General features: G+C 38.0%; 1 protein-coding gene across 2 annotated transcripts in view; it reads right to left on the bottom strand.

Moving 5' to 3' along the window:
• The window catches only part of CSRNP3 (cysteine and serine rich nuclear protein 3), a 98,784-nt gene that overhangs the window by 66,896 nt on the left and 15,813 nt on the right, over positions 1 to 16,075 (bottom strand). For both annotated transcript variants that reach the window (XM_055398243.2, XM_055398244.2), the window contains exon 2: positions 11,416 to 11,586. In XM_055398243.2, the coding sequence (XP_055254218.1) occupies positions 11,416 to 11,563 (148 nt within the window). In that variant the 5' untranslated portion in view covers positions 11,564 to 11,586. The remainder of the gene's footprint in view (positions 1 to 11,415; positions 11,587 to 16,075) is intronic.

Genomic DNA, 16,075 nt, shown 5'->3' with positions numbered 1-16,075 from the left:
AAAGGAAATCAGTCCTGGGTGTTCACTGGAAGGACTGATGCTAAAGCTGAAACTGCAATACTTTGGCCACCTCATGCGAAGAGCTGACTCACTGGAAAAGACTCTGATGCTGGGAGGGATTGAGGGCAGGAGGAAAAGGGGATGACAGAGGATGAGATAGCTGGATGGCATCACCGACTCGATGGACATGAGCTTGAGTGAACTCCGGGAGTTGGTGATGGACAGGGAGGCCTGGAGTGCTGCGATTCCTGCTGTCCTGCGATTCATGGGGTCGCAAAGAGTCGGACACGACTGAGCTACTGAACTAAGAACTAACGACCAAATTTGGCCTGAAAGTTTCTAGTGGGCTGCAGGGCCCTACTGTTTTTCCTTTTTCAGAATACAATGGTAAACAAAATACATATGCAATAGTAAACAAATATAAAATAGTCACAAACTGTTGTATGTGCTATGAAAGGGAAAAAAGGTGCAGAGAAAGAAAATAATGGGGATGTGAAGAGTGGGTGATTCACAGATTTTTATCCCAAGTGAAAGATACATAAAACTTGTCAAAAATTGTAAAATATTTCAAACTTACAGACGTGACATGTACTTATTACCTACATTTAATGGATGTTAGTATTTAGCATATTAACTTTAGATTCCTCCTTTTAAAATATAAATGAAAATGAGAAAGTACAGTTAAAGCACCCACCATCCATTCTTAGACCCTTCCTTTCTAGAGGTACCACTTTTCACATCCTTTTTTATCATCCCTTCCTATGCATATTTTTTGTTTCATAAAATAGATTGTTTTTCTGTGTGTTTTAATGATGTAAGTACTGTCTTGCAACTTGTAATTTTCACTGAACGGTATATATATACAAAAAACTGACTATTCAGTTCAATCTGTTATCTATTTTGTCATTATATGAACAAAGCACAGCTTATCCAACCCTATACTGTTGGGCACATGCATGCATGCATGCCTGCTCAGTTGTGTCCAACTCTTTGCAACTTCATGGACTATAGCCCACCAGGCTCCTCTGTCCATGGGATTCTCCAGGCAAGAATACTGGAATAGGTGCCATTTCCTTCTCCAGGGGTTTTTCCAAACTAGGGATTGAACCGGCCTTGCTTGTGTCTCCTGCCCCAGCAGGCAGATTCTTTACCACTGAGCCACCTGGGAAGCCCCATATTGATGGACAGTTAATGGTTAACTTTCCACTACCGGCTTTCCCAGGTGTCACGCTCACAGTGCATCTGACACTTACAGTACATTATGAGAGCTCCTGCCTCTATATATGCTTGTCAGTAAATGATATTGTCAAACTTTAAAATTGTCATGTTGATAGTATGTCATGTGTGAAACAGTGCCTTCTTTCAACTTTAATTTCTCTAATTACAAAATTAAACATCTATTCATAATTGTATTAGCATTCTTCTGTGTATTATATATTTATATTCTATGTCTATTTTTTATTGGATTGGCTTTTATTTTTATGAGTTCCTTTCATACTGAAATAGTAATTCCTTGTCAGTTAATGAATTACAAATATTATTTTTCCTGTCTGTGCCCATTGTGTCACCTTTTTAATTACATATTTGGTCATATAAACAAGCTTAATATATGCAAATATGTCATATTTCCTTATGCTTTGTGTTACTCGCATCATACCTGACATAAAGATACTCTACATTTTTCTACAAGTTTTACAGTGTTTGATTTTTCTTTTACATTTAGGTATTTAGTTCTTTGGGAATTTATTTTCATATACGGTATGAGGCAGGGATCTAATTTTACATTTTTCAGTGTGACTGGCTAGTTGTTCAAAGAATATTCACTAGAACAGTCTCTGCTTTTCCACCTCATTTGCAATGTCTCCTCTGATGTAAACTAAGTTGCCATTTAAATGTTGCTCTGCTTCTAAGCTCTCCATTTGTTCCATGTGCAGTCCCATGTTCTTTAACTACTATAACATTTTCAGTACTGAGATATGTTAGGGTAAGCACATCCTCCCCTTTCTTTATTCTTTTTCAAAGTTTTACTGGGTCATTTTTTAAGCCCTTGACCTTTCACAGAAATTTTAGGATAAATGGTACCTACATATTTTAATGTATTATGTAAAATTTTAATTAAATAAAATATATAAGGAGTAGCATACTTTTAAATCTCATTTCACCTAGCTCTTTTTTTTCTTTTTTTTTGTTGGGCTTTTGGAAAGCAACTCCAAGATAGTATCATTTTTCCTATAAAAACTTTCATATATATCACTAAGAGATGAAGACTTTGGATCAGCATGCTCTGGATGGGGTGATCAGAGACAGCTACCTCAAAGAGCAGATATTTAAGCTGGAACCTCAAATATCAAGAGTCAGTTATTGGAAGACTCTTCCAAGAAGGATCTTAAAGCAAGAAAGTTTGTTACATTCAGATAACTGAGTCAAGATCAGTATGGCTGGAGTTTGGAGATGGAGGGAAGGCAGGAGAGGTGTTGGAAAGGAGAGCAAAGTCTCAGTCATAGATTTTTGGAGGCTGAGGTAATGAATACAACTGAAAGCAACTAAAGGATTCAAATAGGAAAGAGCTGTGATCCAGTACACTCCTGCATAAAGAAGAGGCTGATTTTCCTACAAGACAGGAAGCTCAGAGCAGCTGGCAGGCTCCTACAGCAGTCCAGAGGAGAGATCCAAGTCATATGTACAGGAGTACAACACATATGGGGATCGGTGGACAGATCTGAGACCTATTATAAAACATGTGACTCTAGGGGGAAGACAGTAAGACCAAAACAGAATTAAAAAAAAAAAAATCTTAGGGCTGAAATAAACATCTCATCATTTATTAAGGCTACATGTGAGGTCCTGATTCTATATTTAAACCAAACCAAACAACACTAAATGAACTGTACTTATATAATGTTAGTGGTATGAGTTGGTAATACCTTTTTTTCCCTAGCTGTTTCAAAGAATGGTGAAGGTGAAAGCATCCTGGATTCTTTCAAGTGTGTTATATTGTTACTGCCTAAATAGCTGCACAGCATCTAATTAAATAGTGATGTTTCTGCCTGGGAAAGCTGTATACAAGCAAATGAAACCAGAAAGGTGCATGTACATGCTGGGAATACATAATTACAGTGGAAACCTATTTAAAACCCAGTTCACCATTACACATATTTGGATATAATAACCGATAAATCAGGATCCCGATATATCACAATGACATCCATCCAAATCATAAATTACAGAGTTAGCCTGAAAATTGATATTTATTTCCACTAATGTCCATGTCATTATGAAGTCCTACAACAAATGCATCTTTTTTTCTTTATGTGATTTATTTGTACTAAAAAAGAAAACTCTTTCCAAAGCTAAGTTCTATTTATCAAGTATTTATTAGCAATTGAACCAGCACCAGTCTTAGTGCTGAGACTACATGCTTAAGCTCTATAAATCTCCAAAAAGATAAGGTATACAAACAAATAACAATGGTATAAAACAGAATACAATAATTTAGAGAAGGGCTGAAGAGCTATTAGACTGTAAGTTTCTACAGAACTGGATGGTGTCTCCTTTACTTTTGTATTTCCAGCTCCTAGTACTATGCTATGGCAAACAGTAAGTACTTAATAAGTGTTCATTCATCCACTTACGCAAATACTTATTAAGAGGTTACTAGATACAAGACATTGGAGAAGGCAATGGCAACCCACTCCAGTACTCTTGCCTGGAAAATCCCATGGAGGGAGGAGCCTGGTAGGCTGCAGTCCATGGGGTCGCAACGAGTCGGACACGACTGAGCGACTTTACTTTCACTTTTCACTTGCATGCATTGGAGAAGGAAATGGCAGCCCACTCCAGTGTTAGCAGCAGCAGCAGATACAAGACATACAAAGACCTAGCTCCTGCCTTTGCTGAGCTTACACTCATTCCTTTGAAACTCATTTTGAATGCCCTGCTTAAAGACAGAAAGAAGGACATGCAGAAAAGGAAAAGAGGAAAGTAGGGTTCATGATGAGAAGGCAAAGTAATCTGTTCAATATGAGGTCAGAGCTGGAGGGACTTGATGAGTGTGGTAAGTACTCTGTGCTTTGAGATGGAAGAGAAAACAACCCTAGGCACCTTAGGAGGAGGCCATGTGGCAATAATAGGTAGCCAAGTTGAAAACACCCAGTTTCATCATTTTCTCCAAAACTTCTTAAAGTGCTCAGCTGTTTTGAATAAAAAGGAAATATGGAGTAAAGGATATGGGAGGAAAATGGTTAAGAGTCCAGGCCTCATCGCACTATCTGCAAAAAAAGCCAAAACAATAGAGTGAATATAAAGGGTGCTGTGAAAAGATATGTAAAGATAAGTGGGTGTTATGTTGGGGAAAGGGTTTCCCAGCTGGTGCTAGGTTCAAAAGCCCACCTGCCAATGCAGGAGACATAAGAGATGCGAGTTCGATCCCTGGGTCAGGAAGATCCCCTGGAGAAGAGCATGGCAACCCATACCAGTATTCTTGCCTGTAGAATCCCACAGACAGATAAGCCTGGCAGGCTATAGTCCATGGGGGTCACAAAGAGTTGGACATGGCTGAAACGACGTAGCATGCACCCACATGTTGAGGAAAACAGGAGTATGAGATAAAAATATGGGTAGAGGGAGAAATGGAGTAGAAGGAGAAGGGGTATGGTCTGAGTTTGGAGCACTGAGATTTGATATTTCAACAACAGAGCTGTACTGGTTTGTAAGACCATCATGGGTGGACACAAGCAGCTATGAGGAGTGGAGATAAATGATATGAATGGAATAGAAGACTCTGGAATAGAGGTGGCCAAGGAAACAAGAGGCTAATGATTCAGTGAGCTATCACATGGCTATTCACATCATGGTTTGGTGGGAAATACTGGGATAGAAAGATAGAAAACTATTGCCAAAGTTTTTGAATGTTGTGAGATACCAGGAGATTCAGGCAAAGAGGATGAGTAGTATAAGAGACTTGGTAAAATTTTCATAGAGAAAAAACATTTGATATGAGCCTGGTAGTGGGTACAGAACTTCATAGTCAGAGATTGAGAAGCAGAGGTGAAGAACTTTCAGCCTGAGGGATGGGGAAAGTAAGGTCGGAGGAGGCAGCAATGGTTGACTATTTCTGATTCATTGCACTGGATTTCCCAGATCTCTCAGGCAAAATAATCTGAAAATAATTCCACTGTATATCAGTCAATGGCTTTTATAATACAAAGTGAGTATTAAATATTTTCCAAATGGACCACTAATTCATATCTATTTCCTTCACTCAAACTACTTAAATCCTATATTTCCACTAAACTAAACAATTAATGACTTGACTGGTCCATGGCCAGTGTCCAGATAGGGATATGACCTACTATGTAAATCTGCAACTGCTTCCAGACTGGATCTCACAATGCCAGGCTAATTGGTTCTTTTCTAGCACAAGGAGATGAAGGCAGTCAGGGTCTGGGACGGTCTTAATTTAACAGCTTATCAGAGGTTCCTTGACCTATGTTGCTTATCTTTTCCTACTTGGTTTCTGCTCTAACTTAAGACCAATTTTGATCCTTGTTCTTAGAACCATATTATCACAAGGTAGAAGGAAGCTTTTGAGGGTTCTGTTCCGTTCAGTCGCTCAGTCATGTCCGACTCTTTGTGACCCATGGACTGTAGCCTACCAGGCTCCTCCGTCCATGGGATTCTCCAGGCAAGAATACTGGAGTGGGTTACCATTTCCTTGCTAACTCCTGCTCAAAGACTTCCCTAAAACTTCGACGCTCACTTTCTGCCTTAGCACGCCTCCATTGTTTGAAAAATCATTGATTTAGGGATTGATTGCTATGTTCGCTTTTGCTATAATAAATTCTCAAGTTATTATCACAATGCTGAGTAGACATGACCTGTTGCTGTAATCTGAGCTGTATTTACCGCATGTAGTCTATCATTTTGACATGTCTAAAAGCACCTACCACAGAGACTGAACATAAGATACACGATATTTGTCAAAACTGAATCTAAATGTTCAATGCATTTTAACTTTTAGGTAAAGAGAATAGATACGTTTTGGTCATACTTCCACCACAAAGTTTCACGTCAAGATCTGATTTCCATTGATTTTTTTATCTCTAATCCCACTATAAAATGCGCAGTCAGTGGGAGGGAAATGACACTGGAGGAAAACTGTAACTTGGGTGCACGTGGTAGCATATTCATGCCCTATGTCTTCAGAGAGAAAACCGAGGGAAGAAAGAAAGGAGGGAGGGAAGGCGGGAGAAAAACACAGATTATAATCTCAGCCATTGGATACACTAATAATATATCTCTGAATGTTAACTTCTACTTGTATAAAATGGGCACAATAATGGCTCCTAATCAAACAATGATTTTAGGCTACCCAGTGAACTCAAGAATGTGGAAGTGTCCATTAGAAACTCTTATCCTATATAAGATATCTACTACCAGATTTCACATGTAATTTAGAATACCTATCATTTTGCCTTTTGATATTTCCACTTCCTAAATACTATTTGTTTATTTGTAGAAACACTATGCTTCAGGAAAAATATGTGTTCCTTGGGGGAGGATGCTTCATTGAACAGCTTTTCATTACTTGTGTGAAGTGCCAAGAACCTTGAGAGGGTAGGAAAAAGATCATACCGGCTTCTCTGTAGCTCTCCTTGTGACAGAGCTCAAGTACAGGCTGATTCACTATAGAGCCACAGGGATTTGATGAAACAAAGCGTTCCACAGCAATACAGAATCCAGCTGCTTCTATCTCAAGGGAAGTACAAGATATGACCTTGGTTGATAGCTGGCGAGTACGCTAGTTGCCTAGCAAAACTCGAAAGTCCAAGGAAAAAGGCATAATGTCTTTACTGATTTACATTTTGAAGCTTTTATCATAATGTGATGTGCTACAAACTGAATACGCTTACAGAAAGCATAGAATAGCATGGAATTTTCTTCTACCATAGATGCTGACTCATACCACATGATTTGTTTCAATTCCTATATTTGTAATGATAACAAAATGTTATGTCACACAATACATTAGTGCTTATAAAAGCACTGGGTGTACCTGACATTTTAAATTTGAAAGACAAGCTCACAATGAGTGAGATTTAAATAACCATATCTTAAAAGATCTGTGTGAAGCTAAATTTGGTTTCCTAATCCCACACAAATTTGATAGTAATCAAAAATCCTTCTTTACGGTAATTATTTTTATTTTGAAAGTAGAAAAATATATTAAAGAAATAAGATTCATCAATAATAATACATATTTCTAAAAATGACTTCAGATCAGTACATACTTTAATCTAGCTGAAAAAATAAATCAAACATTTTACAAAAATTTGTGCCTCTATTTGGGGCTAGCAAATGATTTGAAATACATTTTAAGAAACAAGAAATCTTTTCAACTACTCTCACATGGGTTAACATGTTCAGATCTTTTATACAGCAAATATTAATATTCTAGGGAGAATTTTTGTTTTTTGATGTTTTGCCTTTTTTCTCCCACTTTTTCTCCTTCCCCATAATGTCAGTATGGTGAACTAAACAGACTATTAAATCAAAAGGGCACTTTTTATTAAATCAATCATTTAATTGTCTTTAAAAATCATGAAAAATCTCTGCCAGATTTCATTTAATACAAAGTTAAATTATCAAGTTTGAAAACTAACCATTGCCAACTACCACTGACAATAAATGATGAGTTGAAAATTTCAGTAACTTCTTGGGCATCACAAAATATGTCTATTTTATTCAACAGGAAAAATAACATCTGTTGGACATAACTCATAAAAAGTCTTTACTAGCTAACTGAAGCATTGCATGATTTAGCTGATCATGCCATTTGCTTACATAAACACAATCTAAACTACAGTTATTTTAGTTTAAATTTAAAACACTTTTTGTGAGATATATAAATATTAACTTAAATAAAAAATAACAAATATGAAATTAATCTATCATTCTAATACTTCAAAAAACCAAATCGCTTTCAGTTTTTAGAGTAACTTATGATACAAAGACATTCCCTGACAGCGTAGGTAAAATTGTGTGTTCTCCTTTTCTTAACACTACCTCATGTCTTCATGCTGTGCTGTGCTAAGTCGCTTCAGTCATGTCCAATTTTTTGAGACCCTATGGACTCTAGCCATCCAGGCTCCTCTGCCCGTCAGATTCTCCAGGCAAGAATACTGGAGTGGGTTGCCTGTGCCCTCCTTCAGGGGATCTTCCTGACCCAGGGATAGAAACTGCATCTCCTACATGCAGGCAGATTCTTTACCATTAGCACCACCTGGGAAGCCCCATGTCTTCATAACTATCATGAAAATACATTAACTGTATCAGCTACCATAAACTTAATGAATCATTTCCCCACTCTTAGACACACAACCTTCCTCTTCCCTGCCCCAAACCCCATTTTTTGGCATTGTCCTCAACCATCAACATTTTCAATTATGCACTTTCCCTATGTTTTTGATGTTTTCCCCTTTAGATAAATTATCTGAAGCATAGATTTATAGAGATGAATATCATTAAGGCTCTTATATTTCCAAAGTGCTTTATAAATTTCATCGCCATCAATAGCAATATGGATGTACATACAATTTGTACCATGACCGTCACCAGCACTTAAGTACTGTACTAGTATTTTTTATTGGAGAGAGGAACACTAATTTCATGGAGATGAAATTTCCACAATTGCATACAATAAAGTCTCACTGGTATTACATTACTCTGTGTTGTTATTACTACTGTAATGCTTCAAAATATTTGCTAATCACATTTGCTATCATGTTGATTATCTTTGAAGGTATGTATCTTTATTTGTATAAAAAATTTACATGTGTATTTTTGTATGCCATTAGACAATAATTCTTTGCCATACTAACTGCAAATTTCTTTCCAATATAGATTATTTTACTTTAGGCTTTTGGGGGGATCAGGTATGTTTATCACTTTTCTATTATTAAATATTTTAAGTATTTTGCAATGTGATTTTTTTATGCTACTTCAAAGCTCAGATAACAATCCTACCAAACGTCTAGCAAATATGCAATTTCCCCCATGATATGAATTTTAAAAATCTTTGTCTACTTACTCCATCTGATATGTATTTTGGTATATGTTGTGAGATGTGTTTCTGAATTTTTCTATTTCAAACTCTAATACCAAAATCATTTATTAAATACTTCCTCCCTCTCACATTGTTTTATAATGCTCTATTCATATAACATATGTATATATAATATATAATTCTTATCTATACTATGTTGAGGTTTTTCTCTATTTTCCTAGATCTACTACAGTACCAAAAATGTTAAACTATATAATTTTCTATGATTATTTGATATCTGGAGTAGCTTTTCAAGATTTATGGCTTCTTTTTAAAAATATCCCTTTATTCTCATTAGCTTATTTTTCCAAATAGATTTTTATCATTCCATCACCTCTAAGAAAGTCTAGTTGAGGGTTTCATAAAGATTATACTTTTATATCTACAAATTAATGTGGAAAGGTTTAATAGATTTACCTTTATATCCAGAAGCATAGCCTGTCTCTTCATTAATTCAATTACTTTTCTAACTCACAATAAATCACATTATAAAGATATGTCCAATATTATATAATTAAAGGGCAGAATAAGATAATAGAAAAGGTGAAGACTATGGGATGGGACACATAAATATATGGAGATATATATATGTATATATATACACACATATATGTGTGTATCTAGTCTTAAATCCTATGTGATCTTGGGCAAGATTAGCCTCTTTGAGCCTCAGTTATTTCCTCTTTGAATTGAAGGTAGTGGTTCTTCCAGGATGGCTGTAAAGGGTAGGAATAATGTATATAAAACTATTGGATCACAGCATGTACCCAATAAATGTGAGCTATGAGAATAAATTTTAATATAACATGTGCTCAGTACTTGACATTTTACAAAGTTCTTTCATGTGTATTATCTCACTTGCTCTTTGATCTTCACAAAACCATCTTAGATGATGTTGTTGTTATTATCAGTGTTAATATTAAGGCCAAACAGGTAACATACATCTTTAAACTCAAAACACAAGCTCATTTCACACTATCATGACATTTGTAAATATATCTGAAGATCAGCCTACATCATACAATTACTTTGTCCCTGAATATTTGATGACATTTTTGTTATAATAATTGTAGATGTCCTCTCATTCTATTTTCTATGAATTTTGCTTGCTTAAGACAACTCCAATACTTTGGCCACCTCATGCAACGAGTTGACTCACTGGAAAAGAGTCTGATGCTGGGAGGGATTGGGGGTGGGAGGAGATGGGGACGACAGAGAATGAGATGGCTGGATGGCATCACTGACTCTATGGACATGAGTTTGAGTGAACTCCGGGAGTTGGTGATGGACAGGGAGGCCTGGCGTGCTGTGATTCATGGGGTCGCAAAGAGTCGGACACGACTGAGCGACTGAACTGAACTGAACTGAAAGGAATACTGTTGATTTTAGTATATGTGTTTCATGTTCAATAGTTTTATTGAGCTCCTTATTAACTCTTAAAAATATGATTAATTCTCTTGGTTTTCTCGATAATCATATTACCAAAATAAATTCTACATTATGTAATGACATAGTAATAAAATCAGCTACTTAACTGAAAAATAAAAAACTAAAATTAGTTATCTATCATCATATCACGATATATTAAAAGCTTCCTATTGGAAACATAAACTCAAGATTATTTAGCTAGTTTATTTAGCTAGTCAGTTTCATTTAGCCTGTAGATTGTATTACCTTACGAAATTCTCTTGTCAGTCCTTCAAACCTCACAGTACCTTGCCTGACGGGAAGGTGTGATGCTACAGTGCAGTAGAAAAAGAGAAAGGATACACCTTTTTTATTTTGTGGGCTTTAAATATTATTCTTAAGGATACGAGAATAAAGGGATGAATAGAAAGAGGTATAAATAGCACTCATTTGCACATTTGGGAGAGTTTTGCTGCTTTTTAATCTCTTAAATCATGGTTGGCTATGCTCTTTCTCAGTGAACCCAGACCTTCCACTCCCAAATACATCCTCCCCATTTTTTTTTTTTCTCCTAGGGTATCATTTCAGCTGTGACAAGGATATATTTCTTGTGCCTGGACATGTCTTTCCCCATCTACTGCCAGAGTAGGGCATTTCCTTTGAAAAGTAATAATAATAAAAAGTCATTTTTCATTGAATCTGTTGGTTGACACTATCAAATAATCTACTAAACAAAGGAATCCATTGATGCCTCAAAAATCTTTCATTTTCCCTTAATCGTGTCTTGCTTTTAGTTCAATTGTAAAAACAAAACTAGTAATAACAGTTAAAAAATCACCAGAACGATACAATTATTTTCACTGTCAAACCAAGCAATCAGTTTCAGTCATGGTTTCTGTACTCACGGGGAAAATGATTAGAAGTGGATGGATTGACACTGTCCCCACTGTCAGCACTTTCACTGCTGGAAACTTCATCATCCGATTCCCGCACAGAGGAGCAGGGCGAGGAGCCGTCAACTTCTTCAAACTTCCTCTTTAAAATTCCACTCATTGCTGCAGTGCTGTCACATGTACCTGTAACAGGAACGGGAGCAGCGGAGCATTGAAATATTTGACCGCTGGATGTGCAGCCAAGGTCTCTGGAGTCATTTTTATATGGCTTTTTATACATGAGCTGAGTTTTCCCTTGAAAGGATCACTAAGCAGTTTTTTAAAATATATTTCAGAAATGAAATTAGATTAAATAGGAGCATCTGACCATTTGCTTACCAAAATGTAACAATTTTTTAGACATATTTCATTTTAATGTACTACCTCTATTCCTTTTTGTTGGCAAGTTGAGAAAATCCACTTAAGTACATAAAATTCTGTAACAAAGATCAACGTTAATGTTCCCCAAAGTCCTAAATGATTACTGGAAGGAACATGGATAAGTATGCAAAAACTTCATACTCCTGTTTTAAAATGCAAGAAACCCAATTAGCTGAGCACAACGAAGCATATGCAATCAGGTCTAAATTTTAGGTAGTTTCCACTTAACTATTACAATAAAGTGAAAGGCTTCCACATGATACCTGGTTGTTGAAGCTGTTGCCACAGTTTCAGAAACCTCCTAAGGATATTTACCAGGGATATAGCACTAATTGGGTGGGAAGAGTGAAGAGCGGGAAGTGGAGGTGGTTTCTCCTAAATTCTTTCTCTAGGCTGAATGACGTGTCTCCTCTCCTTGAGCTGCCCTCTCTCCATCTCCATCATTTACCTTGACATATGCACAAGGGCATAAACTTTCTGCCATGTAAAAATATTTCAGGAATAACTTATCTATGTATTAGCACAGATATAGGTGGATGACCTAACATTGCTAAATTAAATTAACTAAGCTGAAGGTATTACTAGGTTGATTCCATTCATTCTATTTTCCATCTTATTTATGTCAGCTGATTTTTAACTCCCATTTGAGTTCTTTGTTACATTATCTAGGTACTGGCTTCAGAAATCACTGTAATTACCCCCCTTCTCTATGCAAATAACACAGTGCACAGCCTGACCAGATCTCCTGAGCTGGTCCAGCTTTTCAAATTCTATTTGGATTAGCAGCATCAGAACCACCTAAGGGGGAAATCTTAGAAATGCAAACTCTAACAAATGCAAACTCTAAAGCCTCATTCCGGATCTACTGAATCAGAAACTCTCTTGGAGAGTTTAGGGCCTAGGACACTGCTCTCTGAAGCCCTCCAGGTGATTCTGACACATACTCAAATTGAGGGCCATTTGCCTAATTTCTAGTCTGTTCTCCAGTAGCTCCTTCCTTGGACTTTTCCTTCCTTGAGTGTGGCCACACACCAGCCCCAGAGAGTTATATAATCCAGCACTCAATTCCTAATCAAAATCTTCTGCATCCATCACTGGTGTGACTTCCAGTAAAGTTAAGGACAGTTTTAGATGTCTCTTAAGTATCATTAATTTCCATTTCCTCTACTCATCTATTCCTGTGTTTAGTAACCAGTAGGCATATGCTTGACTCCTTCGGTGGAGTAGTTCAGTTCAGTTCAGTTCAGTCGCTCAGTCGTGTCCGACTCTCCACGACCCCATGAATCACAGCACGCCAGGCCTCCCTGTCCATCACCAACTCCCGGAGTACACTCAAACTCATGTCCACAGAGTCGGTGATGGCATCCAGCCAATCTCATTCTCCGTCGTCCCCTTCTCCTCCCGCCCCCAACCTTTCCCAGCATCAGAGTCTTTTCCAGTGAGTCAACTCGTCGCATGAGGTGGCCAAGGTATTGCAGTTTCAGCTTTAGCATCAGTCCCTCCAATGAACATCGAGGATTGATCTCCTTTAGAATGGACTGGTTGGATCTCCTTGCAGTACAAGGGACTCTCAAGAGTCTTCTCCAACACCACAGTTCAAAAGCATCAATTCTTCGGCGATCAGCTTTCTTCACAGTCCAACTCTCACATCCATACATGACCACGGGAAAAACCATTGCCTTGACTAGACGGACCTTGGTTGGCAAAGTAATGTCTCTGCTTTTTAATATACTATCAAGGTTGGTCATAACTTTCCTTCCAAGGAGCAAGCGTCTTTTAATTTCATGGCAGAAATCAGCATCTGCAGTGATTTTGGAGCCCCAAAAAATAAAGTCTGACACTGTTTCCACTGTTTTTCCATCTATTTCCCATGAAGTGATGGGACCAGATGCCATGATCTTTGTTTTCTGAATGTTGAGCTTCAAGCCAACCTTTTCACTCTCCTCTTTCACTTTCATCAAGAGGCTTTTGAGTTCCTCTTCACTTTCTGCCATAAGGGTAGTGTCATCTGCATATCTGAGGTTATTGATATTTCTCCCAGCAATCTTGATTCCAGCTTGTGCTTCTTCCAGGGGATACAAAAAGGAGCACAATGTGTTACCTCCTCCCAAGAAGCAAGCATTTACTATGCTGGGATGCATGGAATTGAGAATACCTCCAAATTCACGTTCTATTGCCTTGTTTTACTAATGTGTGTCTTTTCATGACTTATATTAACAATAGATAACTAATAGCAATAAGATACCGCACTGTCCACTCTTTTGAGTATAAAATCTCTACTCTGACTCTTCTTTTACCACTATTCAGATTGGCTTATTATTTTCTCCATCTTAAAGAGTAAGAAATGCATAAAATGACCATACATATCCGAGCAGGGTGGAGGGGGAAAAAGATATTTTAAGTAAAGTTCCTGAAATAAAAGTAGGACAGGATATAAATTTGAAAATTGTTCACTTCAAACAAGATGCAAAGTAATTCATGAGGGAGAGACACCAAGACACAAAGTAATACAAGATGGAAACCATGTTTAAAAAGTGCATTTTTAAATAAGATATTGCAATGGTAACAGCTAAAAACCATGTCCTTAAGCGCCACTTTGCACTCAATATGCCAGCAAATTTGGAAAACTCAGCAGTGGCCACAGGACTGGAAAAGGGCAGTCTTCATTCCAATACCAAAGAAAGGCAATGCCAAAGAATGCTCAAACTACCACACAGTTGCACTCATCTCACACGCTAGTAAAGGCATGCTCAAAATTCTCCAAGCCAGGCTTCAGCAATATGTGAACCGTGAACTTCCACATGTTCAAGCAGGTTTTAGAAAAGGCAGAGGAACCAGAGATCAAATTGCCAACATCCGCTGGATCATGGAGAAAGCAAGAAAGTTCCAGAAAAACATCTATTTCTGCTTCATTGACTATGCCAAAGCCTTTGACTGTGTGGATCACAATAAACTGTGGAACATTCTGAAAGAGATGGGAATACCAGACTACCTGACCTGCCTCTTGAGAAACCTGGATGCAGGTCTGGAAGCAACAGTTAGAACTGGACATGGAACAACAGACTGGTTCCAAATAGGAAAAGGAGTACGTCAAGGTTGTATATTGTCACCCTGTTTATTTAACTTCTATGCAGAGTACATCATGAGGAACACTGGGCTGGAAGAAGCACAAGCTGGAATCAAGATTGCCGGGAGAAATATCAATAACCTCAGATATGCAGATGACACCACCCTTATGGCAGAAAGTGAAGAGGAACTCAAAGGCCTCTTGATGAAAGTGAAAGAGGAGAGTGAAAAGGTTGGCTTGAAGCTCAACATTCAGAAAACGAAGATCATGGCATCTGGTCCCATCACTTCATGGGAAATAGATGGGGAAACAGTGGAAACAGTGTCAGACTTTATTTTTTTGGGCTCCAAAATCACTGAAGATGCTGATTGCAGCCGTGAAATTACAAGACGCTTACTCCTTGGAAGGAAAGTTATGACCAACCTAGATAGCATATTAAAAAGCAGCGACATTACTTTGCCAACCAAGGTCCGTCTAGTCAAGGCTATGGTTCTTCCCGTGGTCATGTACGGATGTGAGAGTTGGACTGTGAAGAAAGCTGATCGCCAAAGAATTGATGCTTTTGAACTGTGGTGCTGGAGAAGACTCTTGAGAGTCCCTTGTACTGCAAGGAGATCCAACCAGTCCATTCTAAAGGAGATCAATCCTGGGTGTTCATTGGAAGGACTGATGCTAAAGCTGAAACTGCAATACTTTGGCCACCTCATGCGACGAGTTGACTCATTGGAAAAGACTCTGTTGCTGGGAGGGATTGGGGGTGGGAGGAGACGCGGACGACAGAGAATGAGATAGCTGGATGGCATCACCGACTCGATGGACATGAGTTTGAGTGAACTCCGGGAGTTGGTGATGGACAGGGAGGCCTGGCGTGCTGTGATTCATGGGGTTGGACACGACTGAGCGACTGACCTGAACTGAACTGAACCATCTGATCTCCCCCAACTTCCTTAAGAAAGGCAGATTCCTTGAGAATCACGGACACCCAATTGGCCCAAAGGAAACTACATTCCAGCGTGGCAAAACGTAGTACTTGGCACTCTTTTCTTCCTTTCTCACTTCCTCAAGCATGAAAGGGGAAATTTTTGGAGGGATGCTAAGGGAATTCAAAAATCTCTTTCCCCATTGTTGTTACATTGGTACTGGCAAGACCTGAAGCAGTGGAGTTGAAGGCTGACTGCAACATCA

The sequence above is a fragment of the Moschus berezovskii genome, chromosome 2 (genome assembly GCF_049115385.1).
Source record: "Moschus berezovskii isolate FMDL1 chromosome 2, NW_MosBer_1.0, whole genome shotgun sequence".
NCBI classification, from domain to species: Eukaryota; Metazoa; Chordata; class Mammalia; order Artiodactyla; family Moschidae; genus Moschus; species Moschus berezovskii.
Note: the sequence above shows the minus strand (reverse complement) of the source record. Positions and strands in the feature narration are given on the sequence as shown.